Consider the following 25,963-nt stretch of genomic DNA (forward strand, 5'->3'; position numbering starts at 1 on the left):
TCCATCTGTCCATGCACCACTGAGATACCAAGCCAATAAGTCCTATGGCAGAGGTTCAGAAAACTGCAAAGGAAGTGAGAGACAGAGAAATAAAAAGAGGAGGGAGAAGAGGAGGAGGGAGCATGGAAGGAGGAGGTAAGAAGTAGTCTTAGAAGGGAAGGAAGAGGAGGGTTTTGACGATGAATAGGAAGAGATGTGGGAGTGGTTGGGGGCGTGGAGAGCGACTGAAGAGATAGTAAAACACTGGATGGGCCCAACAGTTCAGGGAAATGAGATGACAATAAACGTTTTGTCTTATGGTAATTCGGAAATCCCAGGAGATGGGGGCAGAGGAGAGAGGGGGTTGGACTAGTAAAAGGGGGCTGATCAACCATAAGAATTCAGAGAACAGGAATATATAGCCCACCAAAAGCATGTCAGGTTTTACTTTTCTGACACTTTGCAAGTCTGAAGGTTGTGAAATTGCCTCCCATTCCTGAAAAAGCCCAGGCAAGCAGCTCCCTCTGGGACTCGCATTAACCCTAGTGCTCCATTGCCAGAAACCTGAGCTCATTCCACTGGTGCGTCTGCAGTCCTAGCAAGCATGATCAAACGTTATGAGGCTTGTTACAAGCAAATTACACGGGAAACTGCAAAGAATCTGAGGGAGGGAGATGGCAGTGGGGGGCCGCGTACACTGCCGGGAAAGGGAAAGGGGAGCGGGGTAGTGATGCTGGGCACAGCCCGGACTTGGAATGCATGAGAGCCCATCACTGAGCAGCTGGCAGCTCCCGCCTCCAGGGCCCAATTTTCCAAGTGATGACTTGAGTGTTCACACCTGCACTGGCTGCCACCGAGTCCCTCCCTCCACAGAGTTAATGGGGCAGACAGAACCCGGGAATGCTTTTGGCCACGGCAACAATTTCTCTCCTCCTTGGCCCCACCTTCTCTACTGGCAGAGAAGATTCCTCTCCAGCTCTAACGTGGGCATCACCTTCCAGGCCTCCCTGCTGCCGAGGTGTACAGATGCCTCAGGCAAGGCAGCCTCAGAGAGGACCGCTCTGAGACACAAAAGAATCCCAGCACTTTTTTGCCTTAGGTGGGTAGCTAACCTCCTTCCCCATTACCTTCTTCCTCCCCTTCCCAACGAATAGGTCCCAAAACTATTTAAGATTTAGCCTATTTTCCTATGAAACTCAAGCTTGGACAATTCTCATTATTATTACGACTTTGGTTTCTCCAGTGCTTTCTGCTGGAAGCAAACTGGAAACGGAATAACTGGTAATATTCCAGGATCTGGGATCGCTGTGGCTTGGGGTAGCTCCTACAGAGAGAAGCAAAAAAACGCATACAGATCATTTTCCTTGAACACTTACTTTCTCATAGCAATTGCTGCCGGGAGAGCTCATAACCAGGATTCCCCCCTCTTCGCATGCTACATGCTTGTGTATGCACGTGCACACACACACAGGTGAATCTCGCTGAAACAGAACCAAATTAGAGTGCCCAGATAGGTCTCATGCTTTGGGACAATTTAGGAGATAGATGCAGGCTGAGTTCTACCTGAGCAGAGGGTTGGACAGATGCCTTCGACCAATCAGAATGCAGGAAACCAAAGAAGCAAAGGAAAGATGCTGTGTGAATGTTATTATATAAATTTTCTCACCCAGCATAGCTCGGGGTGGTTAGATGCTGTTTCCATCCAATGGGAGCTCTGTAAGCTCTCCTACTAATGCTGGAAAAACATTCACTTAACAGGCTTGTCCAAACAATTCCCTTGTAAACTCAGACATGATGAACTGCAGGGGGAAAGCAGAGCCTCAGGGCTGTCCGCCTCAATACCATCACTCCTGACAGGGCACAGAGCCACACGGTTCACCTCAAGAGTCCATTAAAAAGCCTGATGGAGAAACTGTGTTTATGGTCAGGTTACAGAACAGGCAGCAAGCAATTAATGCCTTCCCAGTTTCCCTGTCCTTCAATTTTCCATCCCTCCCAACACCCACACAGGACACGCACACAAACCCAACTCTATCCCTTGCCTTCTCTTAAATGCTCTTCCACAAGCTCCTTCCTTGACACCCACCCACCTCCCTGCTCATGCTCCTCTGTCTTTACAATGGCTCTCTCAGAGTGCAACTTGCAGGAGAAACCAGGCTCACACACCTGTTCAACACTCACACTCCCTCTCAGATCATGGCTTCACCCACAGCCTCTTTTTTCTTTCCATCCACATTCTTTCTAAACACATTGATTTTCCATGTCATGTTCCCAGCCTTGAACCTGCTCCCATCTTCCTTCAAAAAAAGAAAAAAGAAAAACATCTCTGCTTCTGTCCCTTCTCCAGACCCTAGCCTCCACCATTGCTCACATCTCCCTCCACTCTCAGTGGCCAAGTCAGTGGCCCCCACCCTTTCTGGCACTCAAAGAAAGCTTGTTCGTGAGGCATTCTTATAACTACTTTATTGTTCTGTCTCTCTCTCAATATATTCCTGTCCTTCCAACCGAACTAGATTCCCCTGAGTTAAAACCTGACTTTGGATTATGTAACAAGTTCCTTCGGGAATATATGAGGACTCAGGCAGTCACTTAGAAGTAAAGCAAACTGCCAAAATAAAAATATACATATATTTCAAAAAATGGCTAGTTTACACAGGAATCTAATTAAGGAAAGATCTAGTTGGTGGAAAGCAGTGGAGATAAAGACAGTTCTAGGTTGGGTAATGTTAGTTTCTTGTCCAGCAGTCATTTTGCAAGTGCTAATGGGATAAAAAATGCCATTGGGGAAAACACGCATCTGCGAATACCTAGTGTGTGCTTCAGGTGGCATATTTCGCTAGGGGTTTGTGAAATACAATAATGTTCACTGTAGCAATATAAAATATATTTCACAAATGTAATTAATTAGCCAGACTGTCAATACCATATGACATAAAACATTCACTGTCATGATAAAAGAGCATTGCATATCATACTGATTAATACAAATTTAATCATTCAAATATGGCTGTGCTGTGCTTATAGTTTCTTTGTAAAATATGGAAATCAGTGTGACACATTTTACAAATATTTCCATCTATAACTTTTTCTGTGATATTTCAAAAAGTGGGATGTAGTTCTCATGTGATGGTACAAATAAAAATCTTGTGTACGTTGAGTTCAACTAGGGTAGGTTGGCTTCCAAAAAGAGCAGCGAGAGACGTGTGTGGAGTTGTGCAGGTGGCTGAGGGGCAAAACAGAGCTGGAGAGAAAGTGGGAAAGGTCTTTCTCTACCTGCCTTTGCAGCTGTGGCCCTAGATTTATCAGAAAACAGACACAATAACAAATAATTGCTAAGTACTTCTTGTTGGGGAGGTTTAGACTGCTAACCCAAATTTACAGGCCAGTGTTTAAAACACTATCTGGAGCAGGGGTCAGCAGATAGTAAATCTGCCAGAAAGGGGCAGACAGTAAATATTTTTGGCTTCGTGGGCCATATGGTCTCTGTTGCAATTGCTCAACTCGGCCGCAGCAGCATGAAAGCAGCCATAGGCAGTCACCAGTAGGCGTGGCTGCGTTCCAATAAAACTTTATTTATGGACGCTAACGTTTGAATTTCATCTAATTTTCACATGCCACAACATATTCTTCTTTAGATTTTTTTTCAGCGTTTTAAAAGCAAAACCCAATCTTAGCTCATCGGCCATACAAACATAGGCAGTGGGCTGAATTTGACTCACGAGCTATAGTTGGCTGACCCCTGATTCAGTGTTTTACTGAAGGCGTCTACTGACTGTGTGAGTTCTTCCTTGGCCTGCCTTTTCCTCCTTGCCCCCTTCACCTCCTTTCTCTCTTTCGTTTCTGCACCTCTCAGCTTCTACCTGTCACCACCTCCAATAGGTTTCAAGGGCTTACCAATATACCAGATGCACTCTCTCTGTGATTAGAGTCCGTGTTTTTCGTGTGTGTTGTTTTTGTTGTTGTTTAGAGTGGGAATTTCTGTTACTCCCTCAAGAAAATGCCACTAAGAAAATGGCTTTCTGTACACCCTCATCAAAAAAGCTGCTTCTTGCCTCCAGAAGAATTCTTTGTTCCTATTTGGAAACAACAATCACAACCAGCACAGTGGGAAAGGAGAAAGAGCCTTCACGTAACTGATATTTTAGCTTGGTGATCTTTCTTTACATTCTTCTACAATACAATCAGAGCCAACATTTTGAGGAGTTCGTGGAGGGAGAAAAGGTCAGTAATTTGAAGCCCTGAATAGGGTATCACAAAATATAGGGACTAACAACCACCTTTCGTCACATACCAATTCCCTGCTGGGGACCCCCGGGATTTGCTTCAACATCCACTCTGCGCTTGGGAGTGGGAGATGTCTTAGTCAGTGTTGAGCTGCTGCAACAGAATACCTGAGATTAGGTCATGTATAAAGAACAGAAGTTATTGGCTCACAGTTTTGAAGTCTGGGAACTCTAAGATCAAGGTGCTGGTACCTGGTGAGGGCCTTCTTGCTGCACCATGCCATGGCAGAAGGGCAAGAGTGCCAAAAAGGGAACCCATTCATAGAACCCCTGTGAGCCCTTTTCATAATGGCATTACTCTGTTCATTATCTAAACAGCTTCCATTAGTTCCCACCTCCCAACGCTGCCACATTGGGCATTAGGTTTCTGACACGTGAATGCTGGGGGACACATTCAAATCATAGTAGGAGGCAATAGGCAGTCATTCAGAGGCTGGCTGTATCTCCATCTCCATGTTTCTCCCCCCACAAACACAGAGACAAATTTGGAAGTAGACCTCTAAGTCTGTTAAATAAGAACATTGCATGGAATATAATTTTGCCTCAGGTCAGCCCTGACTTCTATAGGCTATCAACATTTATAAAAGCTAAATGATATGCAAGAGGCCACACAAGGTGTTATATTATCCCCAATTTACAGACAGGGACACTGAGGTTCAAAATCAGAAAGTAGTGTACCCACAATTGGAACGTGAGATACAGCTGCAGCAGAGAATCAAAATGACTTCCCTGTATTTACCAGTATTTTGTCTCTATTACCACAGTCCTGTGTGAGTATATGTGATTTTATTTGTCCTTGGTGGGTATTCTTGGGTTTCCACAGCCATAATATTTGCCAAAATGAAACTGCACTGGCTAATTTAACATCATACTCTAAGCATCATCCACATTGACCCCCAGATCCTAGGGGTGGGAGAAATTAGACTAGATCTAAAACAAAAAAAACTTTAGAATTACAAATAAGAGCACGTTGTACGTGAAAAATGCAAAGTGTTATTTTCTGCTCTGTGTTCGTCTTCTCCCCGTGACCCATGATCCCTACTGAATGATCCCTGCCTGCAAAGAAACCAATCAGCAAGGGGAGGTTTATGAGAGCTGGTGAAATTTTGAACAGGTCCATGCATTTTAAATTTATCTGCATAGACTAATATCACTGCAACCCCACACTCTATCTCCAACTAGTTATTTTTTTATCACGTCACCAAAACAACAGCAGTATAGCTATAGCAATGGGCAGCCTGAAAGGGCTAGACCAATCAGCAAGTATCTTTTTTCCTGGCAAGCAGACAAATAAGGCATTCTTCCAGGGGCCTAGAATCCACATCAGTGTTAAATAAATTGGTCGGGTCTACTAGAACAGTTGAAAAACAACAATACCATGCTACTTTGCGTTGTAATGGCAAAAGGATCAGGATGGATTTGCTAAAATTTCATGTTACATGGGCAAAAGGCAGGAGTCAAGATAGAAAATAAATTGATATGTGGAAAGGGATTATGATCCGCCAGTGTCTTGTTACTCTGAATCAAAACAACATGGTCACGCAAAGAGTAGCTGGGCTGCTGAGGACTCCATTTAGAGTATGTAATTATATTTCTCCAAAGTATGATTTATATATTAAGCAAACGTTCTAAATGTTCCATGAATCAGGCTACCAAAAGCCAACTGTTGACCTTGTGTGTTACCCTTTAGAAAGAGCCAGAACATATGGTTGGTCCAGAAATCTAGGACACTGGAAAAGAGGGATGGATATACTCATCATACTCATCAAGACAGACCTTGCAAGGTGACCTGAACAAAATTGTGCCTAACCAACTCCTTAAAGAAATAGCTCTAACATTTGAGTCCCAAAGTAAAATACTTCACAAGCTCCTCATGGTAACTATTTCAACTGATCTCAACTCTTCAGAGCCAGTAATAAAGAAAATGCGGCAGTCAGAGTCATCCAGCACCCTGACCCCAGGAGGAATGTATTATTGATTACTACAGATATGCCCACTTTCCTAAATTCATATATTCTTTCATTTAGCAAACATTTATTTTAACATCCACTCTGTGCTCTATAGTAGAGACTGGGAAACAAAAATAACAACAAAAAAGACATGATTCGTGACAGACATAAAAGTAAACAATTATAGCACAATTAGATAACATCTATGGAATAAAAAGATGTATAACAGAAATAGTTACTATCTGTGGCAAACAGACTAGGTGATTTGGGGCCAGATTATTGACATTATTTACATACAATAAAAAAGAAGTGAGAGCCAGGGACAAGTGTCTTAATATTCCTGAGAAGCTGAGGGAAGACTCTTCAGAGGAGATGACATTTAACTTTTCCAGAAAGGCGTGCGGGGCTGGGAGGATCTCATACAGAGGGGACCGCATATCCAAAGGCATGGAGACATGAAAAAATATGTTACATACAAGCAAATACTAGTAAATAAGAGGCTTCCTGAGGAACTCAGCAAAGTGAGAAGCCTGATAAATAGCACCTCCCACTAAGGAGATGACAAGTGATTCTATAACCCTCTGCCCTGATTGCTCTTCTCCAGCGGGAGGCATTGATGGCCCAGCCCACCTCCTGCAGATCTGTATGTAACCTCCCCACACCTCCCTTCCTTCTGTGTGTGTTCTGCATCCTTCCCACACTGATGATCCATCCTGATAGGAGTGACAACCTGCACTCCAGTTTTCCAGCCAGTGACCAGACCCAGGCCAAGCAGCACTGCCACAAGATCGGTCTCCACTTAGACCCTGGACCACAGCCAGCCAGGAGTAAACACCCTCCAAGGTCCAAAGGTCCAAGCATATTTCACTGCTGCTATGTCTACCTTACTCCTAGATACTTACGATTTCTGCTGACTAGAAACACAGCATTTTGAGATACGGTCTGTTGCAGTGGAAATAACACTGGATTAGAAGAAAGAAGACCTAGGGATCTCTGAGGGTCTACCCTTAGTCAGCCATGGTACTCCTTCCAAGTTTCTTAATCTCTCTGGACCTCAGTTTCCACGTCATTAGGATTAGAGTAGGCGACTTCTGAGGTCCTTTCCAGCTATTTCTCTGAATTATTGCTACTCAGGGGATACGCTGGGTAGAAGCTGCTACTATAACTACAATTCGGCCAGACTGTGTGTCATGGAAGATTATTCTAGAATATGAGCTGGCAAACTACAGTCCATGGGCTATATTTGGCCCGCAGGCCATTTCTATATAGCCCGCAAGCTGAGAATGGTTTCTACATTTTTAAAAGGATTATAAATAAAACAAGAATGTGGCAGAGACTATATGTGGCTCACAAAGTCGAGCATGTTTACTATCTGGCCCTTTACAGAAAAAATTTGCTAACCCCAGTTCTAGAACACTCAGAAACTGTTCAGATTGGAAGCCTTAGCTATTTGATACTCTGCAGCAAAACATCGTTTACTAACTCTGCATAGGCAGATTAAGGAAGTTTTACACATTCTTCTCATTGAGGGGTAAGCCTGTGTCCCTTCCTCTTGGTTCTGGGTAGGCCCTGGGACTGCTTTGTCCTGTGGAATATTGGAAAGTGGTATTCATCCAGTTTTGAGGCCCAGGCCTTGAGAAATGGGCAGTTTCTCCACCCTGTTTCCTGGAATACTGTCTCTGGGAGCCTTGAGTTGCATCCCCAATATGGAGACAGACATGTAATGTGAAGCCTTCTTGGACCCTTCCAGACCAGCTTGTCTGCCAGCTGAATACTTCGAGGGACCTCAATCAGCACCACATGGAACAGAAGAATTGTCCAGTTATGTTCTGCCCAAATTTCTGACCACAGCATCTTGAGATATAACAAAATGGTTGTTGCTTTGAGCCTTTAAGGTTTGGGGTAGTTTGTTACACAGGAATAGATAACTGGCCAGGATCAGAGTGTGAGGTATATGTGAAATAGACACCAGGCACTCCTCTGTCTGTCATGGGTGGAGCCCTAGATCTGAATTTTACTAAGTGCCTCTACATAATTCATAGTTTCAAACAAGACTGGGAGTGCATCTTTATCCTGGCTTGGTTCTTGTAGCATGATTGATTTTCCAGGACATGCGTGGGATTGTGGAAAGAGCACGTAAACTCTTCCATGGTACCTCCTAGGAAATCTAGGCACAATCGGGATCTGCTTATAGCCTACGCCCTAGTGCTATTCACCCCCCAAATATGAAGCTTCTTCTTCAAAAACAATACTCCTAGAGTCACTGTAGGGGCCAAATTGATTGTGAGATATTTGAAGGCCAAGGTTCGGTGGTATTCATCATCATATCCCTAGCACCTAGCCAGTCACAAAGTAGTTGTTCATTGCATGCTTATGATTGAAAGTAAATAATGATAATAGCCATAAATTTATAAATCCTTTACCTCACATTAGCCTAGTACTAAATGTTTTCTATGGATTTTCTTATTTACTCTTCACAACAATCCCAACATGTAGATGCTATTAGTCTTATGTTAGAAATAGCAAAACTGAAGTTCAGGGGATGAATCTGCTCAAGGGAGCTGGTAGAGCAGGTGTTCTGTTTGACTTGAGTGCTTTTAACCACTCCACGGTACTCCCTCTCACAGGTGAGGTATCCATAGTCCCTGCCTTTGAGGGGCTCCAAATCTGGAGGAGCCAGAACACAAATGCACACCTGAAAACACTTTGCAGAGCAGATTATGTAAGTGGTTCAGCACTGTCGGCAGAGTTCTGTAGGGATCTTTGAGAGCTATATTAGTTAGGACTGAGTTCTTTGCTCAGGATCACCCAAGGCTAAAATCAAGGTATTGGTCAGGCTGCTTCCTCATCTGGAGCTCAAGGTCTTCTTACTAGCTCGTGTGATTGTAGCAGAATTCAGTTCTTTGTGGTTGGAGAGCCAAGGTCTCTGTTTCCTTGTCAGCTACAGCTGGGGGCTGCTATCAGTCCCTAGAAGTCACCCATATCTCTCATCCAATGGATCGTCCATCTCCAAAGCCAGCAATGGAGAATGTCCCTGGAGTCAAATCCCTCTCCCACTTCAGGAAGAACCCACTCTCATTTAAGGGCTCACCTGATTAGGTCAGGCTCAGCCAGGATATTCTCCTTAAAGTCAACTCATTTGGCAGGTGATTACATTTGCAAAATTCCTTCATGGCAGCACCTAGATTAGTATTTGCCTGGATAATTGGGAGAAGGTGTGTGTGCCCCAGGAGGTGGGAATCTTGCAGACCATCTTAGAATTCTGCCTACCACGAAAGCACAGAGCAAGGACTGACTGACAAATAGAAGCTGCTCCACAGGTTTGTTCTCTTGCAGAGACTTTATCTGCTTCTCTATTCAGAGGCCCCAGTGGAGAGGGATGTGTTCTGGAACCTTAAGGCGGATGATTATACAATACGTCTTAATCTGAGGGTGGGGTTTGGAAAGGAGGGGTGCAAGGCCCACAGAACAATGACTCTGCATGTTAATGTGCTGTACAAAGGTAGAGAGGCTGCAAATTGTGGTACCCCATGCTGGTTCCCCATCTTTCTCCTCTTAATAAGGTCTCTGGAGAGGATTTGCCCCAGAGGGTGCGAGCTGGGCAGGGTCTGGGTTTGTCTTTCTCCACAGCCCTATGTTCTCAGCAGAATCTGCTGCTTTTGCAGTTGGAGTTGATTACTGAATAATGAATTATCATTCTTTTTTCATTTTCTAGCCCTTTTCAGAAGCGTGCTGCTATTTTTCTACTTATTGAGTCTCAAAATGGAAAGCAAAGAAGATTTTTCTCTTAGAGGCGGGGAAAACACAATCTTAACAACCCCATTTTGGTCCTACAGGTGAGAGTAATAATTGTTTTAATTAATTCAGTTTCTGATTTGGAGTAATTTAATTTCTTCCTTGACTGGTCAATAACATGTCTAATGAAGCGAGTTTCTTTGGATAATACCAGGCAGGGCCACATGGTCAGATCAAAGAAGTTCTTGCCCTCCTGGAGGGCTGCTTCCTCCCTGCTGGGCAGGGTGAGGACATGAAGGGGGATCTGGAAATGGGTGTTCTACTCAAGGAGAATAGAGCCACACCTGTGTCAGAGAACAGAGGCTTACTCCAAAGCCCTCATGGGGTCTCGCTGGAGAGCTGCCCCACCCATCACAAGTTGTGGGAGTTTTATAATGTAAGATTTGTTTTCCTGGGAAGGAGGCTGCATCCAGGCTGCCTCTCACATCCACTGTGAAAGAGGAGGTCAGTGCACTAAGGGCAGGTGGCTGCAGATGAGAAAGGAAAATGTTACTGTGTTAGTCAGCTGTATTAGCCTCACTAACAAAGTACGGAAACAACAGAAATTTATCTTCTCACCATTCTGAAGGCTGGAAGTCCAAGATCAAGGTGCCAGAAGGGTTGGTGTCTGGTAAGGTCTCTCCTTGGCTTGCAGAGGGCTGCCCTCTTCCTGCGTCCTCATAGGTCGGCCCTCTGTCTGTGTGTTGTTTATATCTTAGTCTCCTCTTTTTATAAGGACCCCAGCAATATTGGACTGGGGCTCATCCATATGACTTCATTTTACCTTAATCACCACTTTACAGACCGTGTCTCCAAATACAGTAACATTCTTTGATAGATGGTTAGGACTTCAGTGTGTGACCTTTTTTTTTTTTTTTGAGGCAGGCAGGGGAAACACAATTCAGCCCCTAGCAGTCACCCCCACAGACACTGGAATGAGGAAACCTAGAGTTCTTGGACAGCAATGTAAGCAGAAACAGCCTGGAGGTTAATTCCTTAAAACTGACCTGTGACCCAGCAACAGGCCTTAAGTTACCCCATTCCAAAGTGCCTGCGGGGAGAAACAGCGGCAGCTGGGACTCTGTGCTGTGGCAGCCTAAGCGAACCTCTTCAGGGGCTGATGAAAAGTAAGAAAGGAGAGTGGAGCCTCTGCTGCTGGGATTTTAGTGTGTTTGTGAAAGGGTGTGTCTGTGTGTGTGTATGTGTGTGAACAAGTGAGCACGCATGTAGGAGAGTGTGTAAGGAAGTGTGAGTGTGTTGTGTGTATAAGGGTGTGTGTGAAAGGCAATGTGTACATGAGTGGCATGTGAGTGTGTGTGTGGGTGTTGTGTGAATGAGTGTGAGTGTTGTGTGTGTGCTGTGAGTGTTGTGTGAGTGAATAAGTGTGTGTACATTGTGTGTGCTGTGTGAGTGTTGTGTGTGAATGTGTGTGAGTTGGGTATGTGCTGTGTGTGTGTTGTGAGGGAATGAGTATGTGTGAGTGTTGTGTGTTGTGTGAGTGTTGTTTGAGTGAGTGTGTGTATTGTGTGAGTGTAGTGTGAGTGAATGACTGTGTGTGACAGAGTGTGTGTGTGTGTGTGTGTGTGTGTGGTGCTAGGAGGAATCGCGACAGTGACCAGGTTGCCTGAATCACCTTTCCACCTTTACCACAGATTACTGGGGAGGGCAGGAGGCAGGGCGAGGCATCTGCGATGAGGAGGACCCAGGTGTTCATGTGAGGGAGGAACAGAGGAAAAAAAAAAAAAAAAAGCCTTCAGTCTCGTCGAGGGAAAGAAATGCACAGATCTAGATGCTAATATTCAGGTAGAAGCTGCAAGATTTTGGTATTGCAGGCAGTTTGCAAAATCATTTATTATAGATAAACATTTGCTCACTCTATTGCTCACAGACCATAGGTTCTTCTGAATCCCTCTCACTGGAGGGTCAATACCAGATTTTTCAAACATTAATTAGTACTATCTACATCTCTTGCTTCTCTCAAATTTATTCGTCTCAAGTGTATCCCTCCATTCCCTTGTCCTGAAATTTTATAAAATTCCCCAGGAGAAGGAACAGCTCATTTACTCAGCACGTATTTCTTCACATCCCTCCTCTAGGTGAGCTTGGGTTTTCTCATCACTGGGTAACATAGTATGTTTTTACTATTTATCTGGTTTACTCTCTGGCTCCCATACCACCATGTATGCTCCATGAGGGCAGATAATTGTCCCCCATGGTGTTTCACTGCTACATCTCTAGGGCCTTAAATACTGCCTGATACAGAATAGATGATGTAGAAATATTTGTTCAGTGAATGAGTGTATTTAATGAAAATCTAATATGCTCTAGACATTCTGCTAAGGGCTAGAGAGAAGAAAATAAATGAGATCTGGACCCTTTCTTCAATTCCCTTGTTGGTGGTAGGATCAGACCTGCATGCAAATGATGGGAGTACGGGTGATAAAGGGCCAACAGAGGTCCATGAAGTCTTCGGAGAGTGACGTGGGAAGGGGAGGGGTGTGCTTTGCATTGAGCCAGGTAGAGAGCAACCTAGGGAAGATGTCACAGTAAGCCGGTACTTTCAGGACAAGTTGAGCTTTCCTGGCACAAACAGAGCTTGCGGGTGCAGGAGTGAAGTAAGGGGCAGTCTGGGAAAGGGCACGGGGGTGTGAAGGCGCTGATGTGGAAACAGTATGGCATCAGCAAGAAGCTGCAGAATCTAGTGTGCAGGTCGTTTTGTGTATAGATCAAAGGGGAGAAGAGATGACACGAAAATATCAGGGCTGCATGCCAGCTAGGGATTGGGAATTTTGTTTCATAGGAGCCTTGGAAGATTTGTTTTTAATATTTCAAGCCTATTAGTAAGATGATCCAATTGGCAGTTGTGGTAGAATAAAGGAGAAATGGGACAGGAAGAGACTAGAGGCTGAAATGAGTTAGGAAAGCCCTGCAATAGACCTGGAAGGGCAGGGGAGGGGGAGAAGTGGGCATGGAGTCAACACGGAGAAAGCAGAAGCGACTGATCCAGTGACTAAAAAAGGCAAAGGAGAGAAGAAGGCGGTGGGGATTAGGAGCAATCTGTACCTCCAGCTTGAGCAACTGGGTTAACAGCGGCACCATCCATTCACACGCAGAATGGAGAAAAATGGGAGGTATAATAGGACGTAATTCGAAATGCGCACACATTGTTGAGGGAACCACGTGGATCTTTAAGAAGTATTTCCTGTCCTTGGAGTCTGCAGAAGCCTTGGGATTGTCATCATCTCCAAAATGAACCAGCAAGAATATCATTTTCTGCCTCAATCATCCTTTCCTGCCTCTCAATCCACCTTCCTCTGTACGTACCAAACTGTTCCTTCCGCTCTGCCTTTTCGAGCTGTGCTTGTTTCCCTGCTGATCAAGTGTTCCCTTACTATAAAGCTAGCATTATCTCCACATTTTGTTGCCTCAAAACTGAACACAAGCATAGCCAAGGCACCAAGGAGACACCACTAGCTGTTTGTTGACTTGAACTGCACAGAGCTAAAGATTCAAAGGAGAGAAAGCCTTTCTGTAGTTTTTATGTATATTTAAAACTTTCTTAGCTTAATAGCTGTTGGGAAGTTTAGAAACACACACACACACAAACAGAAATAAAAATAAAAGCAGGGCGGCTCCTGCTTAGCAGAGACCTTGCCCCTCTCTTTTCTTTGCATATTTAGCTAATTGTCATTATTAGAACCCCACCTTCCAGGCAAGCTGGTAGCAGCACCTAGAGGTTTAAAAATTGTTGGGAAGGTGGGGAGACGAGATGGCATCACTCTTCTGTGTCAGACAGGGACTCTGAGTAAGCACAAGTAACAATGAGACCTTGAGATCAGGGGACTGGGTGTGGGCAGCTTCTGTGAAGAGTGGGCAGGCAAGCTCAGCCCTGGCAACACCTGAGGACATGACTCTTTCCTAAGTCATAGGAGGCTCCCACTGAGACAGAGACTGTCTTCTCGGATGGTCCATTACTGCAGGATTATAATCGTAAGAATTAGCTTAGATCCCTTATGAGAGGGACCAGATTGAAGACAATATGCTGCTTAGTTTCCCTAGTTCTCTTCCGTTGCAAACAAGGCTCTAAAAATGCTCTGCAGAACTAAGTCATGAATCATGCAGGAGAGAGCAGGAAAGTCTAGGATGAAGGAGGAACTGCTACCAAAAAAAAAAATGAAAACAAACCACAGGATGGGGACTCAATGGCAGGAGCTGAAGGGTAAAAGATCCTGTAGCAGGCGTCCCATGGATGTGTACAGAGAGATGAGGGAAAGAAGTCTGAGAACGGAGAAAATTGGGGAAAGGAGCAGTAAGAGTTGCCGGAACATTGTCCTGTGAATTGTGAAGTAGTCCTAAGACACGTAGATTCACACACCTGGTGGATTCACATACCTGGGTGGGCACGTGGAGAGTTATTTGCAGACATAGATCAAGCTAGTCTCTAGCACCACCCCCCCACCTTCCCTTCTGGCACTGAGGTCATTGGCATCCTAGAGAGGAACAGTGGTCTCAGTCTTCTGACTTGGGGTCACAAAGGCAAAACTCTAGAGGCCTCATGCAGGTTATGTAAGTTGAGTGAACCCAACTAGGTATAGGAAAAATCATCCACCTGGATCTCACTATTGATAAAAACCTGGATACAGAAAAATATATCTTGACCATCAGGGAATCTGCAGTGTGAGGGGATGACAAAAGGGCACTGGCAGTCAACCACAATGTCAGAAGACAGTGGGGTGTGGTGGGCTAGGTAGCACACAAGGGGGTCCGTGCCAAGCTGAATGGTAGGGTCACCCTCCTACAACGCATCATCAGCATTGGAGACTGCATGTCCAGTGCCTGTTACATATGATTTTTGAGAGAAGCTATATTAATTTTTATATGATGGCTGCCAACTTAAAAATATTCAGATTTTTAGATGATACAATTGATATACACAGGCACATTGCGTTCAGCCTGCAAGCAGTCAATTTAAAATCCCTGCTCCAGTCCAATCTTTCTCATTTTGTATATGGGGAAACAGGCCCATAGAGATGTCTTGCCCTCTGTTACACTGTGAATTGGGGCAAAGACCACACCTAGAGCCTAGGTCTCCCCCAACCCAGGCCTCCTGCATCTCCTATTGTTCCAGCTTGTTTCTCTGGGTTCCTCAGCCTTACTCCCCACTCTCAGAATCTGTTTTGGCCTCGTATGCTGCCCCCTGGTTGTCAATAACATCACTGCATTATCCCACGCAGCATCCTGTGTACCACACGTGTATTCCACTTGCCCTCAAAAAATCAACAAAAAACTTAATCCTTCAGGACCTGTAGTGAGTTGAGTTGTTTACATTCCCACAAACATGTTCACATCCTAATCCCAGAATCTGTGAGTGCTAGTTTATTTGGAAAAAGAGTCTTTGCCAAGGTAATTAGGTTAAAGATGTCGAGATGACATCATTCTGAGTTAAATGAGCAGGTCCTAAGTGAGTGGTGTCCTTATAAGAGGAAGGCAGAGGAAGAGCACACAGACAGAAGAGAAGGAGGTAATGTGCCCCTGGATGCAGTGATTGCAGTGATGTGGGCATAAGTCAAGCAAGTCAGCAGCCACCAGAAGGTGGAAGAGGAAAATAACAGATTTCCCCTCAGGGCCTCCAGAGGAGGCACAATCCTGCCAACAGGTTGATTTCAGACTTCTGGCCTCCAAAACTGTGCAAGAGCTAACTGTGTTGTTTTAAGCCACCTGGTTTATTTTAATTTGTTACAGAAGCCACAGGAAACTAATACAGAATGCTTTCTTCTGCTAAGGGATAGGAATTTCCTGTGAGAGTAATAACAGTAGTAACTACCATTTTGGGGGCATTTCGTCTATACCAGGTCCATATGTCTCCTACAGTCCTCATACCATTTTTAAAAGTAGATGTTATCTCCTTCCTTACCCCTCTTCCCACCTATTACAGAAACAGGGAAACAGACACCTAGAAGCCACGATTCTAAGCAGTAGAGTCACGATTTGAACCCCAAGTTCTTTATTCTTACTACATTACCCATAGGGAACTCCCTCAAGTAAGCTTATATAACAGTGAACTTGCAAAGCTCCAAAGAGTGGCTCTTATGATGGAAGTTTCCGTTCTAATAGGTCAGTGTAGACATTTTTGTTTGACGATTACTACACTTCTAAGATTTAATATGTTAAGCTAAATTATGCCAATTAATATTAACAGGAAGAATCATGCTTGGTGCACAGCTCTGTGTCCTGGGCTCGTGGTTGAGGCAGAGCTGTGCTAATGCACATGACTTACAGTTGCAGGCATCGTTGGGCTGTGTCCTAACGTGAATCAACATGAAGAAAAGCCCTGGCTGCTCGTGCGCTGATAACTTCATCTTTTCAGACATCTGGGAACTACCACCACAATGTCTGGAAAAAAATGACTTCACACGAACGCAGCAGAGGCAAACCACGGTTTGGCCAAAAATGGAACAGAATTTACAAGAGAAAAGGGAAGTTCCTGGAGTAATATGGTGAGTAGATTCTGATCCAGAAAAATAAGACTTCGGTATGGATTTTGAATGTTAAGCTTGAGTAGTTAGAGAATTAAAGTTAATCCCTTTAAGCCTCAATTTGCAAATCTGTAAAATGTAAAAATAGAAATAATATGTACATATTACATGGAACAGTTTCTGGCACATATTTGGTTCTCAGTGAATAGCGCTTATTAAATTATTGATGCTGTTGCTATTAATTGTGCTGAGCTCACTCTCTGCCTTATTATACAAAATTTTGACTAAAATATTCTGTAAGAGAATATCACAAAACCATCCCATCACTAGCTTATTTTTTCTTTTTATAGTTATATTAAGAATTGCAGTCCCACACCAGAAATAAGCACCCTTTCAAATTATCCTTTAAAATAACTTGTTGCAAGCATACATAAATTCACTTCACGTATAATATTTTTTCAATTGACTTAGAGTCTGTGAAATCACACTTGTTAGAGGAAAAAAAAATCTATAAAGGCTGCACTCATTCATCCACCAGATATTTATGGAGGAACATCTCCAGAATCAATGCAAAGTGCATAATTGCCCTAAGAGCTATGGGTCAAATGCCATGGGATTATAAATGGAAAAACACAGAGAAGTTGATTAATTAAAAAATTAAGTGTAAATTCAGAAGAGAGAGAATTACCTTTCAGTAATACATGAGGTTGGGGAGGGAACAAGGCAAATGACAGAAAAGCACAACACAAGGGGAGGCTGTGTGAAGGCAGCTGACTTCTGGTTGGATCTTAAAGGAGGGGTCCTGTTTCATTGTGCAGAACAAGGGCTTTCTAATCAAAAAAGAGACAGAAAAATTCTAGATGTCTAGGGGAAGCAGCAAGTGAGTCTGCTTAATGGGGTAAAGGGTAAATAAAAGTGGGTATTTGATTTGATATTGGAAAGGTAAGTAGGAGAGGCTTCAAATATAACCTGAGCATTGTAATCCTTAGTTGTTAGATTATGTGTGTCCTTAACAACCTTCGTCAATGAGAGATATGATCAGAAATGGGTATTTTGCAATTTAAGTGTGTCGTCTACGTTGGTGGGAATGAAGGCAGAGAGGATGGTTAGGAGACCATTTTAATAACCTAGGTGAGAAGAGAATGAATGTTTAGTTGGGTGGATAAGAAGGGAGTGAAAGAAAACATGGAGTTAGCTAAGAGACCACCAAATGATTAGATGTTCCAGGCCGAGGGGGAATAGTTAAGGATGACTCAAAAGTTTTAAATCTAAATGTCTGAGAAATCTTCTGATAGTAACCTGAATAAGGAACACAGAACAGTGGCAAACTTTTCTGGAATAACTGATATGCTTAGTTTGGTATGCATGAAGATGCCCATCATGGAAATAAAAAAAAAAGAATTTAGAGAAAGTTTGGCCCTGAAGATTCAGAAGGATAAAGCTCTGCATAAGATAATAGTAAATAGCCTTAAGTGAGCTTAAAATTACTAAGGAAGAACATAAGGAAAAAGAAAAGAAGGAGACATAGACAGACTCTTGAGGGCAACATCTAATTTCATGTGGGTAGAAGTAAAATATCATGCTGAGAAAGGGCAATCTGGGAGGCTGGAAGAAAATAAAATTATTCCAAGGGCTCTGTATTAGTCAAGGTTCTCCAGTGAAACAGAATCAATAGAAAGAAAAGGAAAGAAAGAGAAAGAAAGAAAGAAAAAAAAGAGAGAGAAAGAGAGTGGGGGAGGGAGGGAGAGAAAGATAAAGGAGGAAGGTGGGAAGGAGGGAAGAGAGAAAGGGGGAAAAGGAGGAGGGAAGGAAGAAAGGAAGGAAGGGAAGAAAAGAAAAGAAAGAAGGAAGGGAAGAAGGAGAAGGAGGAAGAGAAAGATAAGAAGGAAGGAAAGGAAGGGGAGAAGGAAGGAAGTTAGTTAGTTATTAGGGGAAATAACGTACAGGATTATGGAGGCTGAGAAGTCTCACAAGGCCAACTGCAAGCTGGAGACCCAGGGAAGCCAGTAGGACGGCTCAGTCCAAGTCTGAAGGCCTGAGAACCAGATGAGAAGACAGTGTAACTCTCAGTCTGAAGCTGAAAGCATGAGAACTGGGGGCGCTGCTCATATAAATTGCAGAGTCCAAAGGCCATAGAACCTGGAGTTCTGATGTCCAAAGATAGGAGAAGAAGGGTGTCTTAGTGCCAGAAGAGAAACAGATAATTCATCTCTTCTCTGCCTTTCTGTTCTATCTGGGCTAATTGGATGGTGCCTGCCAGGTTGGGTAAGGGTGGATCTTTCTTACTCAGTTCATTGATTCAAATGCCAGTCTCTTCCAGAAACACCCTTACAGACAAACTCAGAAATAATGCTTTAATAGCATTCACGATGTTTTCAGAAACAAGATATGACTTGCCGTTCATTTAGTTGTTCCTAGATGGCAACTTCCAGCCTATAGCAAATCTATATACCTAGTATTGTTGTCTTCATAAAATACATTAACAGAATGACAGTAACATGGCTGCTGGAAGATGCGATGCCTAGATGAAGTGTTCGGAAGATTTTATGGAGTGAAGCAATCAGATGAAGAGAAGCAGTGCCTTTGACTTTAAAAAAATTTCAGTGGAGTTTTTATATTAATTTCATATTTAAAAATTATTAAAAACAGAACTATGTGCACAAAATGTAATCTCATTTATGAAAATGACAGCCTAAAATCCTATTTCAGAACCAGTTTTCAATATATGGAAGTTGTTCATGAGCATCTGAGTCATATTAGGATATTCTTGTTACAATTACTGCAGTTTGTAGAGAAAATTAACTTTCTGAAGTATCCCATAGGTACAAAAATGATAGGCTTTTTTAAAGTGAGCATTTAATTTTCTAAAATATATTGTTGGGTTTTCCTCATACTGTATTGTATATTTAAATATAATATGCATTATAAATACAATGTATATAAATTTAAACTATATACATTTGATTAAAAACATGGTATAATAATTGTATATTACATATCTGACATATCAATTTCCTTACATGTGCATCTTTCAATCTGGCTATTTAAAACAAAAACGTTCAATAGTGTTTTACTGACATATCTCTAAGAAGAAAGAGGCAGTGGCAGCTCCCTTCCCTGACGATCAACTGCTCTCACATTATTTTCAAATTTTCATCATGAAATTGCATTTAGGAAAAGAAGAAGCCATTGGGGTAGGTGGGTGAATACTACAAGAAACTAAGTGAGGAGGCAAAAATAAAGTCAGAACCCAATTATCGATTTGAGGAGCAAATATAAGGCCAGCTTCAATTTTGTTTTAATAATCAGGCAGTATCTCAACCTCATGCATTGTTCTGGATATAAAGATGTGGCTTGGAATATCTCCCTTTCCTAATACTGCACCAAAGAATCAAGAATATATGTCAGCTTCCTCAAACCACAGTGGGGTTGGCAAAGGGGCAGCAATCCTGCAGAAGGGAGAGTCAGGTTGGCAGTCATTAATTGTGCCATCTGCGCTTGAATGGTCCTCTCTGCTGACTTCCATTTTGTAGAACTATTAACGGTCAACAGACTATGTATAAAGTACTTACTGTGCCTTTAAAACTTTTTAAACTACTAAGAGCCACTTACACATTTGGGAAGAATTCCATTTGCAGAGACCAAGCTATTACATTAGTTGGGTGAACATGCATTTTAAGGATTACATGTTAATGAAACTAGGTAAAATTTGGTCATTTGAGCAGCTGACCAGGCTTGTGAATGCTGGGACTCTGTACAAAAGGAAGTTCCTATTTGGGTCATTGATTTGCATAATTGAAGTAATTACCTTGGTGCTCTGCTTCACTCTATCTATAAAACTCACCAGACCAGGGAGGAGTGTCTGTTTGTCAATCAGAATGATGACTCACCTTCACCCTTCCTGTGACCCAGCAGCATTCCCTGGTTATCTGGCTACCTACATGGTGGTAAGGGTGTGCCCGGTATGTTTGATCATTGAGGACTTTTCTCTTAGGTTCAGTTGAGGGAAAGATAGCATCAGAGTCATTATTTTTCACAGTCTGGATTTCTTGAATTTAGCTCAGATAAAGAGTATGGTGAGAAGGCCAAAAAGGTGGATGAGGCAGAAGTTAGGAGAACAGATTTCTGATCTCAGCCTTGTGGCTAACTCGATGTATAACTCTGATGGATCATGTCATCTCCCCAGCCCTCAGAACACCCCCAGTTAGAATGACAAAGGAACCAGGGTCATTCTAGAGAAAGGGGTCTGGGTCAGGTTAGGCAAAATCACTTCCTCACTGTCATCTAGGTACACTGTGAGCTCACTAGCCCCAAACACTCAGATAATTACTTTGATGTTCCATGTCATTTGTCCACTAGACCTTTCCCTTCTGAGTGGGAAGAAATATAAAATCATGAGTGCCAGGTAAAAATCAAACAAAAGCTTTCCTACGGCTGTGTGGCCCTTGGTCACTGGATTGGGGAACTAAAGTAGAGAAGGACTTTTGTACAGGTTACATAGGGCAGCCAGACTTTAAACCAGACTTTGCAACACTAAATAAATAGGAGACCCCAATAAATTTCAAGGAAGAGTAGAAAACTGAGGAGGAAAAAATAGATTTGGTCCAGAGTTCTTAATCTGCTACAATTTAAAACTTTATTTTTTTAAGTCTCAAGACAAAGTGATACATAGCAACTATCAAAAAGAAAAAAAACCTCGATTTTCTCCTCTATTTCTTCTTTCTGAGCAGAGGTGGAGGTTCAAATGGCTAATTTTAGACTAGGCTGATGAGGAAAATAATATAACTAGATGTTATCACATAGTGCAAATGTGACCATGGACACAGTGGAGAAAGAGTGATCACCATGGAGATGTTAGCACCCTCAGGTTCAGAAATTTGTTGGAAAATTGTTAGAATAATCATGTACAATGCATATAAAGATTTAAGGAGAGATTAAGTCAGTGGACACAAGGGCTAAGCATACTGATGTGTAGTCAGAGCAATGATATGTATGTTGTCAAAAACATGTATGTTCAAGCAATGATTATGGCCTTTATACCCTAGCACATTATTCCCAAGGAAAAATAAATCACACAGGATCCCAGAAAGGAGAACATACCAGACAAGCTTGGGCTTACGCATTTTTGTCTGATAATTACCATGTTACTTAACTTTTAGGCTTCAATTTCTTTATCTCTATAAAATGTGAATTAATGGTAATGTCTACCTCGTAAGTTGTGAGGATTTAATGAAATAATGCATGGAAGCTTTAGTAAACTTTAGTAAGAGCTCAATTACTCATAGCTTTCATTAAGTGTTACCATTCTGTTTTCATGGAAATACATATCAAGAAATCTGCTCAAGCTAAGGGCAGTGCGATTGGTTTAGGCAAACTTGTACTTCTTAACTCAGAGTCGTGAACAGGTAAGTGGAATATAGATGTTGGTAAATGTTGTTCTGTGGGTTGGTAATAGCTTTAGTAGATGAATCCAGAGCTCTTTTGTCCTAAAGCACAATAATTTAGTGTGTTTGCACAGCCTACAACACATTTTGGCAAATTAGCATCCATTTTGGCCTATTACATTGATGAATGCTCTAATGAAAGTGTGATGGTTGTCAGTCCTACATCTTGGGTGAGTCTCTTTTGAGACAGACAGCTTTGTTTAGTGTACAGCCAGAATTAGTCATCCCCAACATCTTCCACAGGAATGCAAATGCTTGCCGAGGAGAAAAGAACAGGATAAATACCTCAACATAATCTATTGGAACTCCTAGAGAGGCAATTCAGTGTCCAAACACTATACACGCGGTTCTGAAAAGAAAAAAAAAGGAGGTTCCTCTCCTGTTTTCCTTCTAGTAAGATGGAAGGTATAGGGAATTCTCTTTTCAGGGATAGTGTTATGACACCAAATGTTGTTCACAACACTGTGAACAGAGGTCTTCGAGGGGAGACCATAATACTCAAGTATTTCACAAGGAGAAGGCTTACGATAAGTTAAAGAACATTTTGCAGATTATAAATGCATTTAGACTATTATTACTTATTTCAGAGATCAGAATTCATTAAAGTTAAATGAGTAGTTAATGGGCTACTTTGTGAATTATTCTTGTATCATCATTAAATTTGAGTGGGTACATGCATTCCCTTAAGTAAGCTGGAAGGCAAGATGGTTTCAGTTGTTTTCGTATTTATTGTTATTGTTGTTTCATTAGTAGCTGATAAATTATTCCTAATGAATTATCGAATCACCAATTATATCTGGGTTTCTCTTTTCCAGTAACTAGCACAAGTGTAGAAGATTTCACATTTTCTGGAAAGCTTGTTTTGTTTTTGTTTTTTTAAATAATTTCTCTGTCCTAACTTTACCTCTGCTATCTCCCGTGTAGGTCAGATGAGGATGGAACTGGTGTGAATGAGCAGAAGAGAAGGTTGGAAGAGTGCAGTGGTGATGACAGCCCTCCGCTGCTCCTTCCCCAGAGGAAGGAGCTCCAGTAAGTAAATCAAATCAACACCATACTTCCTATTCCTTTGTCCTTTCATATACAGCTGCTTAAATTAGCTTTAAGTTCCCTGAAGGTAGGAATAGGTCTATTTTCAAACTGTGTTCAGGATCTAGCACCTTGCTTAATCAATGTTAAATAGTAACAGTGAATTTTAATTGGCCTACTTTCAGAGCATCAGATTAAATTATTCTGCTAATTAATTGGTTGATCTCATATTTCACTTATATTGTCAGGTTATTATTTTTCCCTTTAGGGCTCAAGATGCCACTGACAGTTCAAATACTTCTTCATTAATTACCACATCTTGGATTTCACATAATTTTATTATAATTATTTTGATATCATATTTATTGAGCACCAGCATGTATTCAGAGCAGTTAAGAACAGAGGATTGGTTGCAGTTCCTTCCACTATATGCACATCAGTTCATTGCTTAAAATCCAATAGAAGGTGTACTTGGCTTGGCAGAGCAGAGACTTCATTTATGTTTAATTGGTCAGACATTAAACTAGTTTCATATAAGTGATCAATAGACATTTTATAACATCAGATCAAGTTTTTCACCAGCCAAATGTTTCCTGTTAATTGACTCATCTTGTCTTCCCTAGATAGCTGTGATATATAACTAAACCAATCCCTACATTTTAAGAGGAAACTAGGCAAACTGGTAGTTTTCAAGAGAAAAGGAAACAAAAGAGAAAAGAATTTGAAAATCTCCACAGGTCAAATGGTTAAAGCAACTGTTAGTGTTTTGCATGGAAAACAAAAAATGTAGTAAGGCATAGAAGCTCCATGCAACATTTAAAGAGCTTACATAGATAGGAAATGGGTTAATTTCACGTAAGTAGGAAGAAAATTTTGCACAATATGTGAAAAAAACTAAATAAACTCTTAATACATTGGGGACCTTATAATACAGATATTTCTTGTCATTAAAAGAGGCATTAAAAATGCTACATTTTAAAAATATTAACAAATAATTATGAATGTCCTACTCTGCAAGACATTTTTTTTAATAAGTAGAAATAAATCAGACAAAGCAATGGCTGCCAAGGAGCTTAGTTTTTAGTGTGTGTTTTCATGTGTGCGTGTGTGTGTGTGTGTGTGTGTGTGTGTGGTGGCTGGGGGCAGTCACAGAAATAATCAGTCATGCAATTATGCCCCAGGTAGTAATGAGTGCTGTGCCGGGATGGCAGGCAAGCAAGGTCAGAGAGGTAGGTGAAGACCTAAGCAGGTCAGGGGCTTATGGGGAGGGTGGAAAGTTAAATTTTTAATCTAAGTGCAGCCGAGAACCTTCAGAGGGTTTTAAGAAGAGAAGACGTTATCTGATTTGCATTTTTAAAAGATCATCACTCTGTCAGCTGCGTAGAGAATGGATTTTGAAGGAGGAAAAGAATGGAAGCAGAGAGACCAGCTAGGAGACTATTAGACTGAGACAGATAACAGATGTGGGCAGATAGATTTGGGGAATGTTCTTTAAGTAGAGTCGCTGCTAGATAAGAAGTGAGAGATGAAGGAATAGGTGGAAGGTGGTAAGCATCTCAAGGGATGCTTGAAACAAACTTTTGCTTTAAATACGAGGTTGGAGATAATGGTATCTGAAGACTCTCCTCTGAAGTTGTGTAATTTTATGGTAAACTTTGGGGGTGGCAACTCTATATCCTACATCAAATTTCTGCTAATACCAGAAGCACACATGTGAGCATCAACATTGATTATGGGACTGGAAGAGATTATAGCATCTATAAAGGCAGAGATGTTCTATTGTTTTCTTCACTACTATTCCCCTAGTGTCTTGTACACTAGACAAATACTCAGAATCCAATAATTATGTGACAAATGCATAAATAAAAGGGTGAAAAAGCTATAAATGTACATTTTTTATACCTGTAGTTGACATTCAAACTGAATTATCCCCACTCAACCCACCTTGCTCTTGTTGTAATGTAAGAGTTGTACTTGGTGACAACACAAAGAATTAACAGTAACTTACATATGCAGGTTTCAAAGCTTAGCAGTTGAAATGGAACAGAATGCTCCTCTTTCTCAAAATCACAAGTCTGGAAGTTGTCTTTGTTGACGCAACTATGTCAAATCTTCCAAATTAAGAAAAATAAAAATAAGGATATATACTAAGCTAATGTTAAGTAAAACCATTTGAATATACTTGTGCTTTAAGGATGCATGTGATATGTGGACACTAAGGAAGGTTTTTGCCAAATTGTGCTGTTAATCGTAGAGCCTTGCTCTGAGTAGGCCCTTAGTAAATGTCAGTGGATCCATAACATCTCAGTTCATTGAGGATTAGGAAAACATATGAAATGTGGTTGTCTAGTCTACCCTGAAGAGATTTTCAGCACTTTCACTGGAGTCCCCTGTTCTTATGATTCTCGTAGGAATTGGTCTGTCGTGTCAAGGTCCTTATTTATCTGCCTGTAAGTTCTTCTAGATAAAGTAATTCCTGGTTTTAATAGCTTTTGTGAAATGCGTAACTACTCTGTAGCACCCAAAGACCCAACAGGGGCCTTTCTAGAGGTTTTCTGTTCTTCCTCTTTCCTCTCCCTGTCACTCACCAGATGGCTCCCTTCGTTTCACCTAATCCACAGAGTTTATTCACCCCTCTTTTACCATGAGGCAGAGGGAAAACAATGACAAACACACAGTAAACTTCGTTATCAACAAACAGAAGTTGTTACCAAGGCAACAGAACAACAGCATCCCTGTATCCAGCCATCACAGTGTGAAGTGAGTTTCAGATGAGGAGATGCCTTGAGGGGCAAGGAGACCCTTCAGGAAAAAGCTGACCTGATAAAGGAACCAAGGAATTGCCCATCCCAACTGATGTCTTTTTTCCCTTTCTCAATAAAGAGAAGAGCTTGCAAGAGCCCTGAAAGACAGGCAGGCTGCGTGAACTACTTGAGATTTCAAAGAGTCCTGTTCAATTAATCTGACTACAGATAGATCAGAACGGTTCTACTTCTGGGTATAAGCAGAGGTGAGACTTTGGGGTGAAGAGA

At 42.0% G+C, this 25,963-nt stretch overlaps 1 protein-coding gene across 1 annotated transcript; it reads left to right on the forward strand.

The window, feature by feature from the left end:
• The first annotated feature begins 11,046 nt into the window (after positions 1-11,046).
• Positions 11,047-25,843, forward strand: LOC129469088 (uncharacterized). Its single transcript, XM_055255283.1, has 4 exons — positions 11,047-11,112; positions 16,265-16,482; positions 22,830-22,934; positions 25,553-25,843. Exons 2-4 carry the CDS (start codon positions 16,304-16,306, stop codon positions 25,596-25,598), a joined length of 330 nt encoding a protein of 109 aa, XP_055111258.1. The 5' UTR covers positions 11,047-11,112; positions 16,265-16,303; the 3' UTR covers positions 25,599-25,843.
• Positions 25,844-25,963: the final 120 nt, after the last annotated feature.

Source organism: Symphalangus syndactylus, chromosome 12, assembly GCF_028878055.3.
Source record: "Symphalangus syndactylus isolate Jambi chromosome 12, NHGRI_mSymSyn1-v2.1_pri, whole genome shotgun sequence".
In the NCBI taxonomy this organism is placed as follows: domain Eukaryota; kingdom Metazoa; phylum Chordata; class Mammalia; order Primates; family Hylobatidae; genus Symphalangus; species Symphalangus syndactylus.

Bases quoted from the DNA above. Each gene is read 5' to 3' on its own strand.
- LOC129469088 (XM_055255283.1), top strand. From the start codon at position 16,304: ATGAAGAAAAGCCCTGGCTGCTCGTGCGCTGATAACTTCATCTTTTCA. The intron at 16,483-22,829 runs GTGAGTAGATTC...TCTCCCGTGTAG, and splicing joins GAAGTTCCTGGAGTAATATG to GTCAGATGAGGATGGAACTG. The intron at 22,935-25,552 runs GTAAGTAAATCA...CCTAATCCACAG, and splicing joins CCCCAGAGGAAGGAGCTCCA to AGTTTATTCACCCCTCTTTT.